This window comes from Nicotiana tabacum, chromosome 12 (genome assembly GCF_000715075.1).
Source record: "Nicotiana tabacum cultivar K326 chromosome 12, ASM71507v2, whole genome shotgun sequence".
In the NCBI taxonomy this organism is placed as follows: Eukaryota; Viridiplantae; Streptophyta; class Magnoliopsida; order Solanales; family Solanaceae; genus Nicotiana; species Nicotiana tabacum.
The window spans coordinates 34122584-34142488 of record NC_134091.1 but is presented as its reverse complement, the minus strand read 5'-3'; the positions used below and the strand labels follow the sequence as shown (position 1 = coordinate 34142488).

General features: G+C 35.3%; 1 protein-coding gene and 1 long non-coding RNA gene across 2 annotated transcripts; one reads left to right on the top strand and one right to left on the bottom strand.

The window, feature by feature from the left end:
* The first annotated feature begins 10696 nt into the window (after positions 1 to 10696).
* LOC107798588 (uncharacterized) lies at positions 10697 to 11994 on the top strand. Its single transcript, XR_001650937.2, has 2 exons — positions 10697 to 10913; positions 11618 to 11994. It is a non-coding gene; the product is annotated as an uncharacterized LOC107798588 (long non-coding RNA).
* Positions 11995 to 13890: 1896 nt separating this feature from the next.
* Positions 13891 to 15290, bottom strand: LOC107798587 (blue copper protein). Its single transcript, XM_016621595.2, has 2 exons — positions 14733 to 15290; positions 13891 to 14452 (listed from the first exon to the last, which is right to left on the bottom strand). Exons 1-2 carry the CDS (start codon positions 14896 to 14898, stop codon positions 14043 to 14045), a joined length of 576 nt encoding a protein of 191 aa, XP_016477081.2. The 5' UTR covers positions 14899 to 15290; the 3' UTR covers positions 13891 to 14042.
* Between the last annotated feature and the right edge of the window lie 4615 nt (positions 15291 to 19905).

The window sequence follows — 19905 nt, the reverse complement described above, 5'->3', positions numbered from 1 at the left end:
AAGTAATATGCATATCGTGCCAATCGAAAATTTCCATTTTCTCCTTTTAAATAATTTTGGTTACACAAAATCACAACACATAATGAACCCCACACTGGTAGGGCATATAATTCATAATTTGTAATTAATTATCCGTAAATTACATCAAAACTTACCGAAATGAGTAACAGAAAGCCACATTTAGCCTCACATCTCTTATTAGTGACCAACATGGAATGATAGGCGTAGTTATCTCCATAGAATCTCCCAACATGAGTAAACATATAAGTAGATTATAGAATTACAAAGCTCTCTTATAAGTGGAGCACAATAGGAGGACTCGTCTTGATACTCAGAACCAAATCAAGTTAAGGAAATTATTCCTTTATTTTAAATCAAGGTCTTACTCATAACGACACCATATGATGTAAAGACCTCCACTATACCATAAAACAAATATAACAATGGCTGGGTCTCCACCTTTAGGATGCCTTCTAATGGTCTGACCTCCACCTCTAGCTGCTTGACCCCTACCTCTAGCTGGTTGAGTAGGTGGTGAAGCAATCGGTGCCGGTATGATGGCACGCGAATCCTGCCGATATCTGTTACTCACCAATCTAGGGCAATACCTCCTGATGTGACCAATGTTCCCACACTCACAACACCCATCTGATGTAGTGGCTGTTGAAGCTGAAGCTGACCCAAATGGGCCGCATAACCGCTGTAGTAACTTTGGAGTGGCGGTGCACTGATAGGAGCTGAATGTACATAAAATGTTGGCTGTCCGGAGTAATGCATAATAGGACCGTGACTCTGTGAAGCACCGGGAGATGCATGAAGTGCTGAATGAAACGGTCTTGGAGGATGACCCCTACCAAAATTACCCCTAACTCCAGACGAGGCACCGCCGAAACCACCGAACTGACGAGGCCTCTCATCATACCTCTGCCATCTCTCCTGTGCAAGAACCATCTCGACCCTCCTCGTGACATTAGTAGCCGCCTGAAAAGAAATTTCACTTCCGATCTCCTTGGCCATTTGAAGCCTGATAGAGTGAGTGAGTCCCACAATAAACCTCCTCACTCTTTCTCCCTAAGTAGGTAGTAAAAGGAGAGCATGATGGGCCAAATCCACAAAATGGAACTCATACTGAGTACCAGTCATACTGTCATACTGTAGATGCTCAAATTGCTTTCGGTTATCCTCCCTCAGTGTGATAGGAAGGAAATTCTTTAGAAATAGCTGAGAGAACTGCTCCCTGGTAAGTGCACGCGATCCAATTGGTCTAGTCAATGTATAATTCCTCCACCACCTCCTGACGGAACCCGTCATCTAAAATACAGCAAAATCAACCCTATTGGTCTCAACTATACCCATGTTCCGCAGCACCTCGTGGCAGCGTTCAAGATAATCCCGTGGGTCCTCAGAAGGTGTACTACTGAAGTGAACTGGAAAGAGCTTAGTAAACTTATCCAGTCTCAATAAGGCCTCAAAAGAGATGGCGGGCCTATCACCGGTCTGTGCTAATACAACTGGCTGAACTACCCCAACTAGCGAGGCTGCTAGAGCCTGATTCTGGGGAGCTATATGCTCTGGAGCAGGAGTAGTGGGAGTTTGTGCTCCTCCCCCAGCCTGTGAAATGGTTGGTGCCATTGGAAATGTACCATTCTGGGCCACGCCCTCCATAAGACTCACCAAATGGACTAGAGTGTCCTGAAGCACTGGAGTAGCTATGAATCCTTCCAGGACCTGAACTGGTCCAACTGGTATATTCTGAACTGGAACCTCCTCCTGAAGGTCCTCCTGAGGTTCTACAACAGGTGCGGCTGAGTTCTACCTCTGCCTTTACCTCGGCCTCTGGCGCGACTTCGGCGTCGGTCTTTGCCCCTAGTCGTAGCTATCATTGGGGGCTCTGGCTCCTATCTGGTTGTAGACGCAGTGCGTGTTCTTGCCATTTGTGAGAGTACAAGAATAGAAGAGTTCAATCGTTAATGATAGAATAAAATCGCACGATAGAGTAGAATAGAAGTGAAATTGGTCCTAAACTCCATAGCCTCTGAGAGATAAGTACAGACGTCTCCGTACCGATCCTTCAGACTCTACTAAGGTTGCTCGTGACTCATGAGACCTATGTAACATAGTGCTCTGATACCATCGTCACGACCCGAAATTCCCACCAATGGACTGTGATGGCGCCTAATATTTCACTTGCTAGGCAAGCCAACGTTAGAATAATATTAGCCATTTTTAAACACTTTTTAAATTTATTAATAACAAAGAAATAAATGCGAAAGTAAAGTCTGAAATTTAGTGAATAATCCATAACAATAACGGTGTCTAAATACCATCCCAGAATTGGTGTCACAAGTGCACGAGCTTCTAGAATAATACAAATAAAGGTCTGAATAAAATAAAGTTGTCTGGAAATAAACACAACGAAAGTAAAGTAGACGAGGACTTCAGAACTGCGGACGCCGTGCAGTTATATCTCAAGTCTCCTCTGGTAGCTGAAATCCGAGCAAGTCTATGGTACGCCGCTGGGACCAACTCCAAAATCTGCACAAGAAGTGCAGAGTGTAGTATCAGTACAACCGACCCCATGTACTGGTAAGTGTTGAGCCTAACCTCGACGAAGTAGTGACGAGGCTAAGGCGGTTCACTTACATTAACCTGTACGCAATATTAGTAACAACAACAAATAATTGAAATAAATCAGGTAACTCATTTATAATAATTGAAGCCAATTCAGCAGTCATAACCAATTATTATTTCCATCAATTCTGTTGTAGCGTGCAACCCGCTCTCACAATATATTCACATTCAATTCTGTTGCAGCGTGCAACCTGCTCTCCCAATATATTCCTTTTAATCAAGTCTGTCATATATTTATTTCAATCAAGTATATATATAGACTTTTAATAAGTTTGTTGTATATTTATCTATATATATATACACTTTTAAATAAGTTTGTTGCGGCGTGCAATCTGATCCTCCAATATTGACTTTTAATAAGTCTGTTGTGGCGTGCAATCCGATCCTCCAATATGGACATTTTAATAAGTCTGTTGCGGCGTGCAACCCGATCCTCCAATATGGACTTTTTAATAAGTCTGTTGCGGCATGCAACCCGATCCTCCAATATATTCATTTCGATCAATTCTGTTACGGCGTGCAATCCGCTCCTCCAATATATATACATTTAGCAATTCAAGGCTATTGCGGCGTGCAACCCGCTCCTCCAATATATTCATTTACCAATTCTTATAGAAGAAATTTCTCCAATAAATGCAATAATTAATATAAAATTATAAGACGACAAACATACAATAATTATGATTTAATTATGAAATAAACAATGACAAATAGCAAGTTATTATGGAAATCAGAGAGAAAATAGGCAGTTTAATATTTAATATGTTAAATGTCAAATAACAATTAAGACACATAATTCAAATAGCATGTAACAAATAATGCAAGAATTCAAGGATTAATATTTAACAAAGAATAGGAGAGAAACAATTATTATAATAATTAATTCATGATTTAAAACAATTTATGATTTTCAAGTAAGTAGGCAAGCAATTAATTTGATGACGTATAGACACTCGTCACCTTGCCTATACGTCGTTCACATGCATTTCACATAACAAATAATTTAAGGGTTCTATTCCCTAAAGTCAAGGTTAACCACGACACTTACATCACTTCGAAATCAAATATCAAATTTCCAATATACCCTTGCCTCACGAATTAGTGTCCGAAATTCTCAAATCTAGTCATAAACAATTCAAAATATATTCAATACAAATTGTAAGAATTAATTACATATGAATTTACTAATTTCCGGATTAAAATCTGAAATTCATTTTAAAAATCGACAGTGGGGCCCACGTCTCAAATCTCGGAAAAACTTACTAAATTAGAACACCCATTCCGAGACGAGTCCAACCATACAATAATTATCTAATTCCGATGTCGAATGGACCTCCAAATCTAAATTTTTCGTTTTTGGAAGATTTTATAAAAATTCCAATTTCTTCCATCTAAATCCAAAATAAATGATGACTATAGACATGGATTTATGAAATATAATCACTTTTGGTTATAGAACACTTACCCAATTCAAAGTCATGAAAAATCGCTTTGGAATCGCCAAAATCCGAGACTCAAAACTCAAAAAAGAGTTAAAATGGCTAAAACCCGATTTTATGTGTTCTGTCGAGCATTTCCGCTTCTGCGGAAATTTGACCGCAAGTGCGGTTTTTGCTTCTGCGAAAAATTTACCACATGTGCGATTTCCGCTTTTGCGGAAAATTGACCGCATCTGCAGTCCCGCTTCTGCGGAAATTTGACCGCAGGTGTGATTACACCAGAAGGCCAAAATTTCAGATTTTTCCTTAAGTCCAAATTTTGATCTGTTAACCATCCAGAATCTACCCAAGCCCCCCGGAACGTCAACCAATTATACCAACAAGTCCTGTAACATAATGCGGACTTACTAGGGGTCTAATATCACGTCAAACAACGCTAAAATTATAATTCACACCCCGATACGAACTTTGAGTTTTAAACTTTTCAATTTGTAAATCTTGTGCCAAAACATATTAAATGAGTCCGGAATAACTTCAAATTCAGCACACAAGTCATAAATGACATAATGGAGCTATTCAAATTTTCAGAATCGGATTCCGGTTCTGATATCAAAAAGTCAACCCCGTGGTCAAACTTGGAAATCTTTAGCCTTTAAATTACGAGTTTCCGTTAAATGATCATAACTTGAGCTAGGGATCTCCAAATTAAATTCTGGGAATACGCCCAAGTCCCGAATCACGATACAGAGCTATCGGAATTGTCAAAATACTGATCCGGTTCTATTTGCTCAAAATGTTGACCAAAGTCAACTCAGATGAGTTTTACGGCTCTATTTTACATTTTAATCTATTTTTCACATAAAAACTTTCCGAAAAATTTTATGGACTGCACATGCAAGTCGAGGAATGATAAATAATAATTTTTGAGATCTTATAACACATAATTACTTATTAAATTTAAAGATAACATTTGAGGTCATTACATTATTTATCAAAGAATTCTGTGCATCATTCTAGAGCAAAGCATATAGAAATTAAATATCATTTTATTCGTGATCATGTAGCAAAAGGTGACATTGTTTTAGAGTTTATGAGTACTGATTCTCAACTTGCTGATAATTATACGAAACCTCTTTTGGAAGAAAGATTCTGCCTTCTCTGAAAAAAGATTGGCATTGTGCCAAATTTTTAAATCAAATATTTCCTTGAGTGTTTAAAATATTTTACCCTACACTAGAATATTTTATTTTCTTACTTATATGTGATCTAATTACTTTTCTGTGTAAGCGTAACTATTGCAAGTACCGTCGATCAGTCACTTCTGAACCATCTCTTTCGTTTGAACTTGGCCTTTCCATTAACCAAGGCGTCTCTTCGATCTTCCCAAAATCTTCAATAAAAACCCTTTGTCTCCAATACTCCTCTCATTCTCTAACAAACAACCCTTCACACCATGGCAAAAAGAAATCCATCCTCTGCAACCAGACGCAGTCGAAGGTTCCAAAAACCTATTAACACTGAAGAGCCTGTGGATGTGGAGTCGTCCATTGACTCAGATTTTCTCAGAGCAGACAATGAAAGCAGCGAACCATCTGAAAATCCTCACATTAGCCAGAAAAAGGCCGGCAAGAGACCCATGGAGCAAACCCCCAAAAATGCTACATGCAAGAAGGGTAAAATGGAACGCTTGGAATTTGGTCCCGAGGACAAGCTAATCTTCTATGGCCCCAGTGAAAAGGCAAGGTTTGAGTCCTACAAGTCAAAATCCATGGCTTATGGACGCTCTTATGTATATTTTATCCTATATTATTCTGTGAGCTTTTCTTTCCTTTTTTATTGATGTCAAAGGAGGATAAAAAATGTGAGTAAACACCAGCAGGAGGACCTGCAATTACAGTTATTCAGGAGGAGATGGAAACGGCATAATCTCAGGGGGAGCAACACAACTCAGGGGGAGCACCATCTTCAAAGGGAAGTATCTTAAATTATTGTTTACTCCTTCTTGATTGTCATCATCAAAAAGGGGGAGATTGATAGGTTTAAGTTTAAGTTTCAATGATGACAATATTATCTTATGTTATATTTGCAGGACTAACAAAAAGGAAAGAATGGAGATGCTCAGCAATATTCGATTGCTACAGGATTCGAAATAGCAAATAATGATCAATCAGGATTCGAATGAAGATGTTGTTGCTGCATCAATGGTCAATCAAGAGAAGCAAATTTATTCATCCTCAATCAAAGGAACTCAGATTGCCAATCACGGATACTCAAATCAAGAAGCTCGCCAGCAATTATTCTGTGTCCAGAATTAAGCTCACTCCAGGCGTAAATGGCTCCTTAATTCAAGCTGTGACAAGGAAAGTTATAATCGAATCTGGATTCTTCAAAGAGCAGGATTCGAAGAGGCACCCCTTGGGTCAAAACCCTTTTGCAAAGATCTCGTGCCTCTGATTTCATTGAAGACTCAACAGCTCTTTTCTCTCCTATAAGAAGGCTGATACTTTCAAGAAGAAGACTTGCGCAACTACATACATTGTATTCTAAGTCCGTCTATTTCTTAGTTCAAACATTGTAATCTTTAGTTATCAGTGTCTCAAAAGATAGAAAGATCTAGAACACAAAAGAGAGTTGTGTCAATTACTCAGAACTCAAGGTGTGATACTATTCGTTGGTGGTGAACGCGTTAAAACCATCTGTGTTGTAACATTTTCAAAGATCTTAAGGGAACCCTTGTGACCCAAGGGAAACTGGATGTAAGTATCACAACAGTACCGAACTAGTATAAATCGCTGTGTGTTATTTACTCTTCTTTACTGCTTACTTTCATTCTGCATTGTGATCAATCAACTAATACTTGTGTTAGTCGACTAATTTTTAAATAGTCAACAATTCAACCCCGTACGTTCACTTGCTTCCTCTCCTCTTAAAACCATTTTTAAGAAGGAGAAATCTCTTTAAATACATATTCTGTAGCCTTGGGGTTTAATCCTAATTATGGTATTCGTGAAGACTCTAATTACTATTTTGATTAATTTGATGGAATATTCTTTTTCTTTTGCCGGGTGATTGACATATCTATCTATATATAAAAAAGAGATAAAAAATGCGGACTTGGCACCTCTTATAGGCTAGGAAAGGTATTTATCTTTTTCTCAATTTTTTTCCATCTTAACTCATTTTTTCATGTTAAAAAAACAACATATTCATGCATTTACACCATAATTTAATTGTATTTACCTATAGTTATGAGAAATGACTGTTAAACTACCACCCTTTAATGCACAGTTGTGTCGTTCGAAGAATATATTGCCGTTACTACACTACCCTTTCATAATTAATGGAAAATAATGAATGCTAAACATTCACATTTTTTAATTAAAAAAAGTTACAAATCTATTTCACAAATCTGATTCACAATCTATTGGGGCCTTGGATAATGTAACCTCCACTTTTAATTCATGAGTCTCCTATTAAGACCACAGATTCAGTCTGTTTCTTGTAACGACCCGGTCGGTCGTTTTGAATATTATAACCCTGTTTCCTCATTTACTGCTTAATTTATGTTTTGCAACTGATTTATGACTTATCGGGTTAGTTGGTTCGGTTCCGAAAGGAACTCGGAGTGAAATAAGACACTTAGTCTCATAATTGAAAATTTAAGTTAGAAAAGTGGACCGGATATGGACCTAAGTGTACACGACCTCGGATTTGAATTTTGATGATTCCAATAGCTCCGTATGGTGATTTTGGGCTTAGGAGCGTTTCCAGAATATTATTTGGAAGTCCGTAGAGGAATTAGGCTTGAAATGCCGAAAGTTTAATTTTTGAGAAGTTTGACCGGGCAGTTGACTTTTTGATATCGGGGTCGAAATTCGATTCTGAAAATTGAAATACCTTTGTTATGTCATTTATGAATTGTGTGCAAAATTTGAGGTCAATCGGACGTGATTTGATAGGTTCCGGAGTCGTTTGTGGAAATTAAAAATTTCAAAGTTCATTAGGCTTGAATTGGGGTGTAATTCATGATTTTAGCGCAGTTTGAGGTGATTTGAGGGTTCGACTAAGTCTGTATGATATTTTAGGACTTGTTGGTATATTTGGTCGAGGTCCCGAGTGGCTCAGGTGAGTTTTGAATAGTTAACGGATCAAAAATTTGGACTTGAATAGCTACTGGAATTTTCTGATATCTGATAATATTTTCCTTCTACGCGATCGCGTGAATGCGTTTGCGATCGCATAGGCTTATTTAGTCAGTGGGGGTTTTTGTTCTACACGATCGCGTGGGGATATCTGCGATTGCATAGGGTTAATGTGAGGCAGTGGCATTTTGTGCTTCACGATCGCGTGAAGCGAGATGTGATCGCGTAGCTCTGGAATTTTGTGACTCGCGAACGCGTGACGAAGTTCGCGTTCGCGTAGAGTAAGTGGAGCGGAGTAGAAGTCACGCGTTTTGTGCTTCGCGATCGCGTGGACTAGTCCGCGATCGCGTATGTCTGTGATGTTGTGCATCGCGATCGTGTGGGCAGAGTTTTTGACGATTTGGAGCTCGGATTGAGGCGACTTTTGGGTGATTTTCAGAGAAAACAACGAGTAAGTGTTCTTAACTCAATATTGATTAAATTACCTGAATCCATGGTTGTTTTTATCATTTAATTGGTGAATTGAGTTGGAAAAATTTGAAAACCCTCTTGGTTTAAATTGAAGATTTGAGGGTCGAGTTGAGGTCGGATTTTGGTAAAATTGGTATGGTTAGACTCGTGGTTGAATGGGTTTCTAAATTTTATAACTTTTGTCGAGTTTCGAGACGTGAGCCCCACGGGCGATTTTTGAGCTAATTTTCGAATTTTTATGGAAAATCATTATTTTCTTATGGAATTAATTCCAATGAATTTTATTGACTGAAACAAATTATTTATGACCAGATTCGAGGCGTTTGGAGACCAATTCACGAGGAAAAGGCATTGCAGAATAAGAATTTCACGGCTTGAAGTAAGTAACAGTTTTAAATCTGGTGCTGAGGGTTTAAAACCCCGAATTTTAGTATCATGCGATTATTTTGGAGGTGACGCACATGCTAGGTGACGGGCGTGTGGGCGTGCACCGAGGAGATTGTGACTTGGTCTGTCCCGAAAAATTGTAAAGTTGAATAATTTGTTATTAGCTATATGCTCTCTATGTGTTGATAAAATTTAACTGTAAATCATATTAAAAATCATGCTTGGGCTATGAGATAGTATTGTTGGGACCCACAGAGGTCGCGTACTTATTGAATTGCCTGCTAAATGTTATATGTACTCAGTCTCAGTTTTTACTTGCATATTTTATCTCAGTCTCTGTTATTATTATTGATACATCATATCATTATTGTTTGTGCTGATTTCATGATTATTGAGAGCCCGAGAGACTGGAGAGATTTATGACTGAGTGAGGCCGAGGGCCTGATTGTGAGATATTGATACTATAGCACGTGAGTTATCCGTGCAGCACGTGAGTTGGCCGTGCAGATCCTTATATTATACTATAGCACGTGAGTTGGCCGTGCGGATTCGGATATTTATATTATTTCACTATAGCACATGAGTTGGTCGTGCGGCACGTGAGTTGGCCGTGCGGCACGTGAGTTGGCCGTACGGATCCAGATATTATACTATAGCACGTGAGTTGGCCGTATAGCACGTGAGTTGGCCGTACGGATCCAGATATTATACTATAGCATGTGAGTTGGCCGTGCAGCACGTGAGTTGGTCGTGCGGATCCATATATTTATATTATGGCACGTGAGTTGTCCATGCAGATTATAGCGCTTGGGCTATAGGAACCCCTCCGGAGTCTGTACACCCCCAGTGAGCACGGGTACCCATTGAAAGAGTGATGAGGGCTGGGAGCCCAGGGAGTGATGAGGGATGGGAGCCCAGTGAGTGATTGTTGTCCTGAGAGGTTATACTTGATTTTCATTTGTTGTTGCACTTAGTTACTATCCGTCATTGTTGTGAAATCTCTTAAAGATTGTTGATATACGGATTACATGAACAGGAACTGTATTAAAATTGATTTGATATTAAACTGCCAGATTTGATAGCATGTCTATTCTTTGCTGGGATTACTAGAAATGAACCATAACTGTGTAGCTCGTTACTATCTTCAGTTCCTTATTTATTATTGTTACTTGTTGAGTTGGTTGTACTCATACTACACCCTGCACTTCGTGTGTAGATCTAGGTATTTCCGGACATAGCGGGTATTGATCCTTTCGCTCGGTTGATTTTCAGGAGATTTTGAGGTAGCTGTCATGTTCCGCAGACCTTGTCTCTCCTTCTCTATCTCTTTGTTCACTGTATTTGGTCTCAGACTATTATAGACTATATTTTCCAGCCTTGTATTCATATTAGATGCTCATGTACTCAGTGACACCAGGTTTTGAGAAGTGTTTGTATTGTATTTAAATATTATATTTTCAATCTTGAGAGAAATTGTAGTTTATTGAGATTTTCGGCTTGCCTAATATTGAGATAGGCGCCATCACGACGGGTGAGATTTTGAATCGTGACACTTCTCTTATTGCTGATTAAAATTTTGGAAACGGACATGACGGTCTATCTTCTACTATTCTGTCGACACATTCTTTCTCTCATTTTCCAGTAAAATATGGTACCATGATTGATTTTTATGCGGTCATCATATCATGTGAACGATAATTAGTAATGGCTCAGAATTAGTTTGCATTCTATTCGTTTTTATTTCTTACTTTTGTAGGTTTTATGATTTTACTCTAATCGGGCTAGCATGTCCCACTTTCGCAACTAAATATCTCTCTGTTACTTCTTTCTCTTGGCTGCCAAGGTAAATTTCTATTTTTGTTTTAGAGATTTTTATGGGTTTTTCATGTTTGTTTGTTGTTTTCTGTATCTTTATATTTTATATTCTCAGATTTTCTGTTTATAGCAAATAAATCTGAATCTTTTGGTAATTTTGTTGCCCACTTTCTGAGAAAGAAAAAGAAAGCAACGGTTTATAAACTAATCGCTCCTATTGTTTTGCTCATCTAGCAAACTAGGTTAATCTTTTGGATATTTTGTTGCCCACTTTTGGAGAAAGAAAAAGAAGGCTATGGTTTATAAATTACTCGCTCCTATTGTTTTGATCATCTAGCAAACTAGGTCATTAATCCTTTTAGAAAGATGAAATGTTGTGATACATTTATTTTGAAAGTAAGTTTCACAACTGGAAAATTTAAGTGTATATATAGATTGTGCTTTTCCTGTAGGAATCATCTACATCAAGTTGTTTGGTGTACAGTATGTTGATCATTTGGCATGTTTAGTCCAACTTGAATATGATCGATACTCTATGGTTTCTGCCATGACTTATTTGCATCTTTTTACTTAAACCAAGCTGTTAATTTAATCCTTCAGTGAAATACAATTATTATTGCTATGAGATTACTATTTCAGGAATAGAATGGTTGTCTGATGACTTATTGTCTGTTGCATCTTATTTGATGCATTATGATATGTTTTCGTATTTTTTGGTGTTTGACATTTAAGAAAAAAGGGCAGCCTTGGTGCACTAAGCTCCTATGTGCGGGGTCCGGGGAAGAGCTGGACCAGAAGGGTCTAATGTACGCGGCCTTACTCAATATTTCTGTAAGAGGTTGTTTTCACGGCTTGAGCCCGTGACTTTCGGAGATGAACAACACCATTTGCGGACGCAATCCAGTTAGCACTTTATTCCATGTAACTCTCTTTTTTTGACAAATTATTTTTTCTGAAAGAAGGTGTTGCCTTCCCTTTGTGGTTGTACATTAAAGTTATTTTCATGATCAGGTATGTTTCAGCTTTTCGGGCTTGAATGGGGTGTTCTCTTTACCTATTTGTTTGGGATTATATTCACTATGTTATTCCTTTAATATCTTTAACTTAAATTTAATTTTTCGCTCATGTAGATGTTGAAAAAACTCATCGGCTAAGATAAAAAGTAGATTCCCTTCGATATGAACAACCTAGCCAATATGATCCATAAGAGTAAGCATGCAGCGTAAGTTTATGTATTTTCAGTGAGAAAGATTGATACTTGAACTTCATTACAGAAGTTACCTCTCTCAGGGAAGGCTAGCTAATTATGTAAATTTTAATTAAGATGACAGAATAATATATCTGAAAAATTCTACCTCTAGCATATAATTCAGGGTTTCGTTTTAGTAATAAAGGTTCATACTAATAAGAAAAAAGTACCACAAATAGAAATATTCTGTGAACGAGTCACCGTAGATTTGGTACTAAAGGTTTCCTTCTATTATCATTTATTTTAAGCATGATGGAGAAACTTAATTTATTGTGTTATAAAATGTGCAAAGAAGAAACTTCCTGCAGAAATGATCTGCAATAAGGCGGTAACATATCTATCCCTTTTACCTAACCTGTTGAAATTTTTAGATTTGCATCTTCTTCTGCTTTTTCCTTTTAAAAAAATTGTTTCCTCTTTCTCTTCTTCTTTTTACCTACTTCTCTTTTCTTCCTCTTATAAGAAAAATTGGAAATTACAAAATATGTAACTAACTACTAATTGAAAGTTCTGTCTACATTACTTAAATCTGAGATATTTGTCACATTAATTTTTTTAATTATATCCCAGTTATCTCACATTATGTTGATGTTTCTGCTATTTTTTTTTAATATTGAGAAATTTGCAATATCACACTTTAAATTATTTTTTGTATATATTTAATTTTTAGTAAACTTAAAAAATATATTTCATGACCGCGCGAAGCGCGGGTAAATTTACTAGTTATATGTATAATTATTGGTATAAGCTCGCTTAGTGACTTGAGATTATTATGGCAGATCCATAAGTTGTGGTGATCTAGTTTCTTCAGGATTAACAATGAAGTTTTGTAATTTGAAACTAAATTACTAAATTAGTATTTGAACTAAAAAGTACCCTCTTCCAATTTTCACCCCCAAACAAGAACTTTCAAGCTTCTAGAATTGAAGAACTATGATGGTTTTTTTATGAAGAATAAGAGTTGGTTAAGAAACGGAAAAGTGGAAGGAAATAAAGGTTATTTACCTTGTATATAAAATATTTAAAAAATATTATATTGCACTACTTATAAAACGGGGATAAAAAATGAATAAACAATCCCGCGAGAACAATTTTCTGAATATAAGCCTATTTATTCTTCTTCAAACGTCAATGCTCATTTTCCTACGGTCAACTTATGATTTGGGCCTAAATATGACAGTTCTATTTCCCAGAAATATCATAGAGATTTTGTTGGACCTAACTCCACACTGTGCAACCGCAAAAAAGATCCAGTGAGTCATGGGCTAGCCTCTTCATTGCAAAACTAAGGCTTGCCCAACCACTGAACAATGTTAGTGATATTGTGATTTACATAAATCATGTGTTATTTCATGTGCTCTATTTAATATGTATATGTGTTCTATGGTAAGATATTAGTTACTCTTAACATTATCAACTTAATTTGACATCGTCTTACATCAAAACTGATCCAATATTTTTATGATCCATTTATTGTCATATTCAAAGTCCGTTCACATGTCTTACTCATACTACCTCTTATTAAATATATGAATTTAAGGTATATACACAATAGTTCAACAGTTTCATATTATCAGTATAGTTTAATCGATCTTCATAAATCACTTGCTTTACATAAATACATGTGTTATTTCATGTGAAAAATTAAATCCTTAGACATAATGGTCATAGTGGAACGCTATCATATGATAGTTAAAATTCATAATCGTAATCATAGTTATGCATCAACTATTTTAGAAAATGACATGCCAACTGCTAAGAATTAAATCACAGCTGAAAATAAGACATTCATCAACACAACCACTTACAAAAAAGTAAAGCAAATAGGAAAAGCAGTAGAAAACTAACTAAGCAAAAGGGGAGAAAATGGTAAAGGAACTATCCTTTGCCATTTGCCATTTGCCAAGCTTATGAAATAACGAAAAAATAAAATATTGCAGCAACCCCAGAAATTAACAAGGGGATAAATGGTGACAAAGTTTCTGATGCTGATGGATGTGAAGTTGTGCCAGTAGTAGTAGTGTCAGGTGTAGGGGTGGCTGTAGAAGTGGTGGTGCCGGATGATGGTGTGGTGGTGCCGGATGATGGTGTGGTGGAACCTCCTCCACCGCCACCGGCTGCCGCCACAGTGACGGCGAGCTTCATGCCGCCGCTGCAATGGCCCATTGCGCCACAAGTGAAGTAATGAGTCCCGGCGGTCTTGAGAGAAATTGTGGTGGCGCCGCTCTTATCGGACGTTATGGCATTTCCAGCAGTGCATGACTGATAGTCACTAGCACTTACTTCATCCACTGTGTGACCACTTGGATAGTTGAAAACTGCAAATATTTAATTTGTTACTAATAATGTTACAAGTTTAATTATTGGGTAACCTAAAAATTAATTACGGATAACTACTATCACAAAAGGCAAAAGCTAACAACCTGAAAAATGAGAACAACAACATGCTACAACAGTTTAATTATGCGAATATACTGTAAAATTCAATGTATTATAGTTACATTCTTACTTAAAAAAAATTCACGTACAAATATATTTTCCAATTATTAACAGTTAAGCATTTAAGAAAATGGTCTAAATAGGGAGAAGAAAACTTACGAAGTGAATCACCAACATTAAAAGTTTTTCCAGTTGCCCAAGTGCTATAATCCACACCCATTGCCCACCCTGCTGAGTCTCCAACAGTATAAACTGTGGCCAAACTTGGAACAACACAACATAGGAACAAAACCAAAACGAAAATCCCAGCCCTAAAATTTCCCATGTTGGTTGTGTTTTCTTGTTTCTAACGACTGTGTTCTTTAAGGAAGAGAGGTAGAGAGTTAGTTTTTCTTAATTGTGAGGTAATTTAGTGAAGAAGCCTACGAGGATTTTCTTATATAAAGGGAAAGCACTGAAAAGGAAATGGAGTAGGTCACTTAATTTTTTGTAATGGGGTGCATAGTTGTAAAGGAGATTTCAATTATTTCAATGGGATATAATTTCAGTCAGACTCATACCTAATGCCCAGAAAAAGTTGGTGTCTATCATTCTTGTTTTCTAACCTTGAAGAATTAGGTTGTTGAAATCTTCCAATAGTTTGATATTCCTGTTTGCCCCAAAACATGAGGTTCAAAGCATTATATGTGAAATGCGTAGAGAATCAGTCATCATTATGGAAAATCATATACATGTTTGACCATCTTTACTGATGTTCTAGTACTAATTACTCTCCACTCCAAATATTTCTTATACTCTATTATTAATATAATATATGTTTTAGCACGGTGACGAAGCCAGAAATATTTCTAAGGGTGTTCAGACTTGAAAGAACTAAAAAATAAATTCCAACAAAGAGGGTTCAATATGTATTTTATACATCTAAAATCAATATGTTATTTATATATACAGTGTAATTTTTCGTAATATTTCGGTGAAGGGTGGTCAGTTGACCACCCTTTTTAAAAGGTGGCTTCGCCCCTGTTTTAACAAGTTGTTTGTCGACTTCATTACTTAAATGGCCACTCAACTATCCAAAATTACCTAGTGAAATTATCTTTCTTTCGTTTGTAACAACAGAGTTACTTAATTATGCCTATAGCACTCAGAACGTCACTCGACTAGATTTCTCAAATTTTTGATTACCAAATACTATTGTACCCTCTAAATTATCCACTTTTGACCTTTTTTTAAAACAACTTCTTAGTATCAAGAATTTTTTCTCTTTTTAATTTATATTATAGACTTACCTATAGAATAAATAAATTTTATTTATAAATTAAAAATAAAATTAGTATTTAAGCATTTATAATGTCGGAATAATAAAATATTGAGCATAGTAAAAAAAAATTAATCAGAACAATTTATTCGTAATAATATTTTGATATTAACATAAAAAAACTCAAAAATTTATTTACACAATTGAGAATGAAAGAAAATAAAAGTTTTGAAATATATGTTCTGTGCACTTACTATAAAAAATAATTATTTAAAATAAAAGTATTTTTATAATATACTTTATATATTCTTGAAAATTATACTCACTTATATTATTATATTCTGACATCATATATGCTATAAAACTAATTTTTTATTCTTTATTTATAAATAAAATTTATATGTTCTATAGGTAAGTCCATAATGTTGATTAAAAAGTAAAAAAATTATAATATTAAAAAAAGTAAAAAAAAAAAAAAAGAAAAGAAGAAGAAGATAAAAGTTGACAATTTAGAGGGTAATAATAGGTATTTGACAATCAAAAGTTTGACAAATCTAGTTGAGTGACTTTCTGAGTGCTATAGGCATAGTTATGTGACTTTTTTGTTACAGAAAGATGACTTCAGTAGATAATTTCGGATAGTTGAGTGATGATTTAAGTAATGGACTCGTTATTTGTCTTATTTTGGATAACTAGTTCCACTTATTATGATTAGATAGTGATAATTATTTTCTAGGAAAAACTATATATAAAAAATATTTTACCTTGTAAATACATAAAAGGAGTACTAAACTCAAAAGAGTAAGGATCAAGAAAAAATATCATGCAAGAATAAGGGGAATGTTTTCTTTCTCATTTATTTAGTTGAAATCACCTTTTGAACAACTTCATGTCATTTCATCTATAAAATATGGAATACCTTTATGCTAGGAATAATCATAGGCAAAGAGCAATGAGTATTCTGGGCAATATTTAAATTACTTTAATACTAGCTACAATAAAGTGACACAATATATTATCCCAAAGAATTTCAGAAAAGTACCAAAAGATTGAAAAGCTCCCCTACGCGCTCTTTGCTTTTGAGAATTGACTTCTTTCTGCAAATATAGAAAATTTGACACTCTGTTATGAACTAAGGGATCGTCCTTTCTCATAAAAACTTACAAAAAATATTCACCTAACGATTCATCGAAAGGTGACTGAGTAGCTCGGGGGGGTTCCCCACAGGCCACATGCCTAAACTCGATAAAATCATTTTTTTTCTTTCTGAAAACTAGTTTCCTATCCTCTTCAAATTTTAGAAATTTGCATGTTAACTCCGATTAATACGAAAATAGTCTTAAATCATTTCTTAGATTTTTTAACACCCTACTCTTTTTTAATCTTTTCGATGGATCATTTGGTTTGAAGACAAGTTATGCTGAGATTAGTTATGATATGATTAATTATATTGAGATTAGTTATACTGATATCATTTCTTATTGATTGTTTGGTATGTTATATTAATCCTGCGATTATCAATTTTACTGCTTTATTCTGAAACTGTTTTACCCTCTGGCAGGTATAAATTATCTCTGTATTATTTTTAATCCTCGAATAACTTATCCCGGGATTAGTAACCAAACAAGGAATAAGACGGTACTAAATGTATATCTCAGAGTTATTTTTTCTTATTTATCATACCAAATGACCCCTCACACTATTAACAAGCAAGGAAGAAAAGTTCACATGTTCTAGACCAGTGTTTTAAAAGGCGTTTTCGGGGCAAGCCCTGGGGCGAGGCGCACCAAAAATACCCTGAGGCGATGGTGTGGGGCGAGAGTCTCAAGAGGCGTACGCGCAGCAATTCAGGGCATACGCCCGGACGTTTGAGACGCGTTTTTGTAGTGAAGCATAAGCCCCGGAGACTTTTTCAAATTAAAACAAATTTTGTTGAATAAGTCATTCATATAATAGCCAAATTCTTAAAAGTCAGCTTGTAATTACTCAAAAGTTTTGAAAATGAATTGAAATATGTTATATTTAAAAGTCAAGACTTTTTTTATTGATTGAAACCCTAATTTATGGTATTTCTCAATTTTTTATCTTGTCCGCTAGTTTGCTAATATCTCCCAAAAGCAACAAATATTCAATTATTATTTTTACAAATACAAAGAGAACTATATTCTCCTTCATAACAGCAAGTTCAAAGTCCAATTTGCAGGTTAGTCATCATTTTTGTTCCTCCATGTAGAAAACTTTATTCTTTTCGACTCAAGTTACTTGTACTTGTAAGTAGCGTATTATAGATTGCTTTGATTAGTTTTTAGTGGGGAAGGATCACATATACCTATTTATAAATATTTACTGTAATTATATTATTTTATAAAATATTAAAAATTAAATACCCATGGGGCTTACGCCCCGTGCCTCGGATGTAAAACGCTTAGCCTTACGCACACGCCTTTTAAAACACTGTTCTAGACCATTAAAATTCTAACTCTATAATATTACGATTAAAATTATGTCCTCTCAATAAGCCAAGAGTACAATGTGATGTAGGAATTAGGGGTGTACAAATGAAATCGAAAAATCGCAATTCGAGTCAAACCGAGAAAAAAAAAATCCGACTATAGTTTGGTTTGATTTGGTTTGGTGTTGGAAAACAAAACCCGACCATATTTGGTTTGGTTTGGTTTTAACTAAAAAAAGTCAAACTGAAACCAAACCAACCCGACATTATATGTATAGAAGTTTTAATATATTTAATACATAAAAAAATTTATGGTAGTGTAGTTTATAAATATTTCTTAAGCTTTTTTATAGTTTTATCTTTTAACGTATTATTTCAAATTTGGGCTTATAATTTTTGGACGCTCCAATAAGTTTTATAGTCCATAAATATTAGTAGCTCAAATAAATCCTAAACCAAAATTAAATCAATACTAATGCTAATAAAAGACATTCAATTCAATTGTACTATGGATGAAAATAGTGTTGGATATCTATTTTTTAGTTTTTTCATGGTTTAGATAAAATGTATAACTTATTTTTCTTTTAGTAGTTAGTCATGTAAATAATAGTACTTATTAGTCATAATTTTAAATTATATTTGTTTTCATTATGGTTTATTAATAATATTTATTTTATGCGATTTTATTATCTTTATTGTTGAATATTTTAGTACAATTCCATGACCCATATCATATTTATGTTATTTTATTGAAAAATACCTTATATAGTTCTGTCTTACTAGGATTAAAGAAATATTTGGAACACAAATTTTACGTTTTGTGCTATGAAGACTATGAAAAAAAAAACCGAAAACCCGAAAAATTCGAGAAAAAACGAGATTAAAAAACCCGACTTTTATTGGTTTTGCTTGGTATTTAGATTTAATAACCTGATACAATTGATTTGATTTGATAATTAGAAAATCCGAACCAACCCGACCCATGTACAGCCCAATAGAAATACCACGAAAATAATGTAATGATAGCTCTCATAAATGACAGGCGAGTGAGACAATCTAACAACAATTTAGATGTCAAATCCTCATTGCTATCTTTGAAATCATTCTCAAGTTTTAGATTCTCCTTTAATCATTTCGTATGGTGAAGTTTTTATTGTATTTCTCCTTCGACTTCCTCTAGAAACAATTACTACGATTTTTTCTTTTGAATCACACACCGTATACGAGACAATCACGCTTCTCCCTCGTTGTCGAACAATTGACAGAAAATATAAGAGAAATAGAAAACTAATTTCAGAGGATCGGGCCAACTGCTCCCTCCTTTCTGCGCCAGCTACTTTAGCTGCCCTATTCCAACTTGATCATATGCGAGTTAAACAGAGCCTAAATAGTGATTTAAATCATACTACAATAATAAAAACAAAAAAAGGTGAAATATATTTTTCGATACAAAAGGTGAATATATCCAGACCCTATTTCTGGGGATTTCACTTTTTTTTTTTGTTGTTAAAGATCAGAAAGTTTGACCAATGAAAAGAGTTTCTGATACGGGATAAGGAGACATTTGACTAATTATAGAAATGGCATTTAGACGAAATGGTTCGTCTCACCTGAAATTTTGG

Excerpts from the sequence above, each read along its gene's own strand:
- LOC107798587 (XM_016621595.2), bottom strand. The coding sequence starts at position 14,898 with ATGGGAAATTTTAGGGCTGGGATTTTCGTTTTGGTTTTGTTCCTATGT. Across the intron at positions 14,453-14,732 it reads TAATGTTGGTGATTCACTTC|TTTTCAACTATCCAAGTGGT; the intron begins GTAAGTTTTCTT and ends AAATATTTGCAG.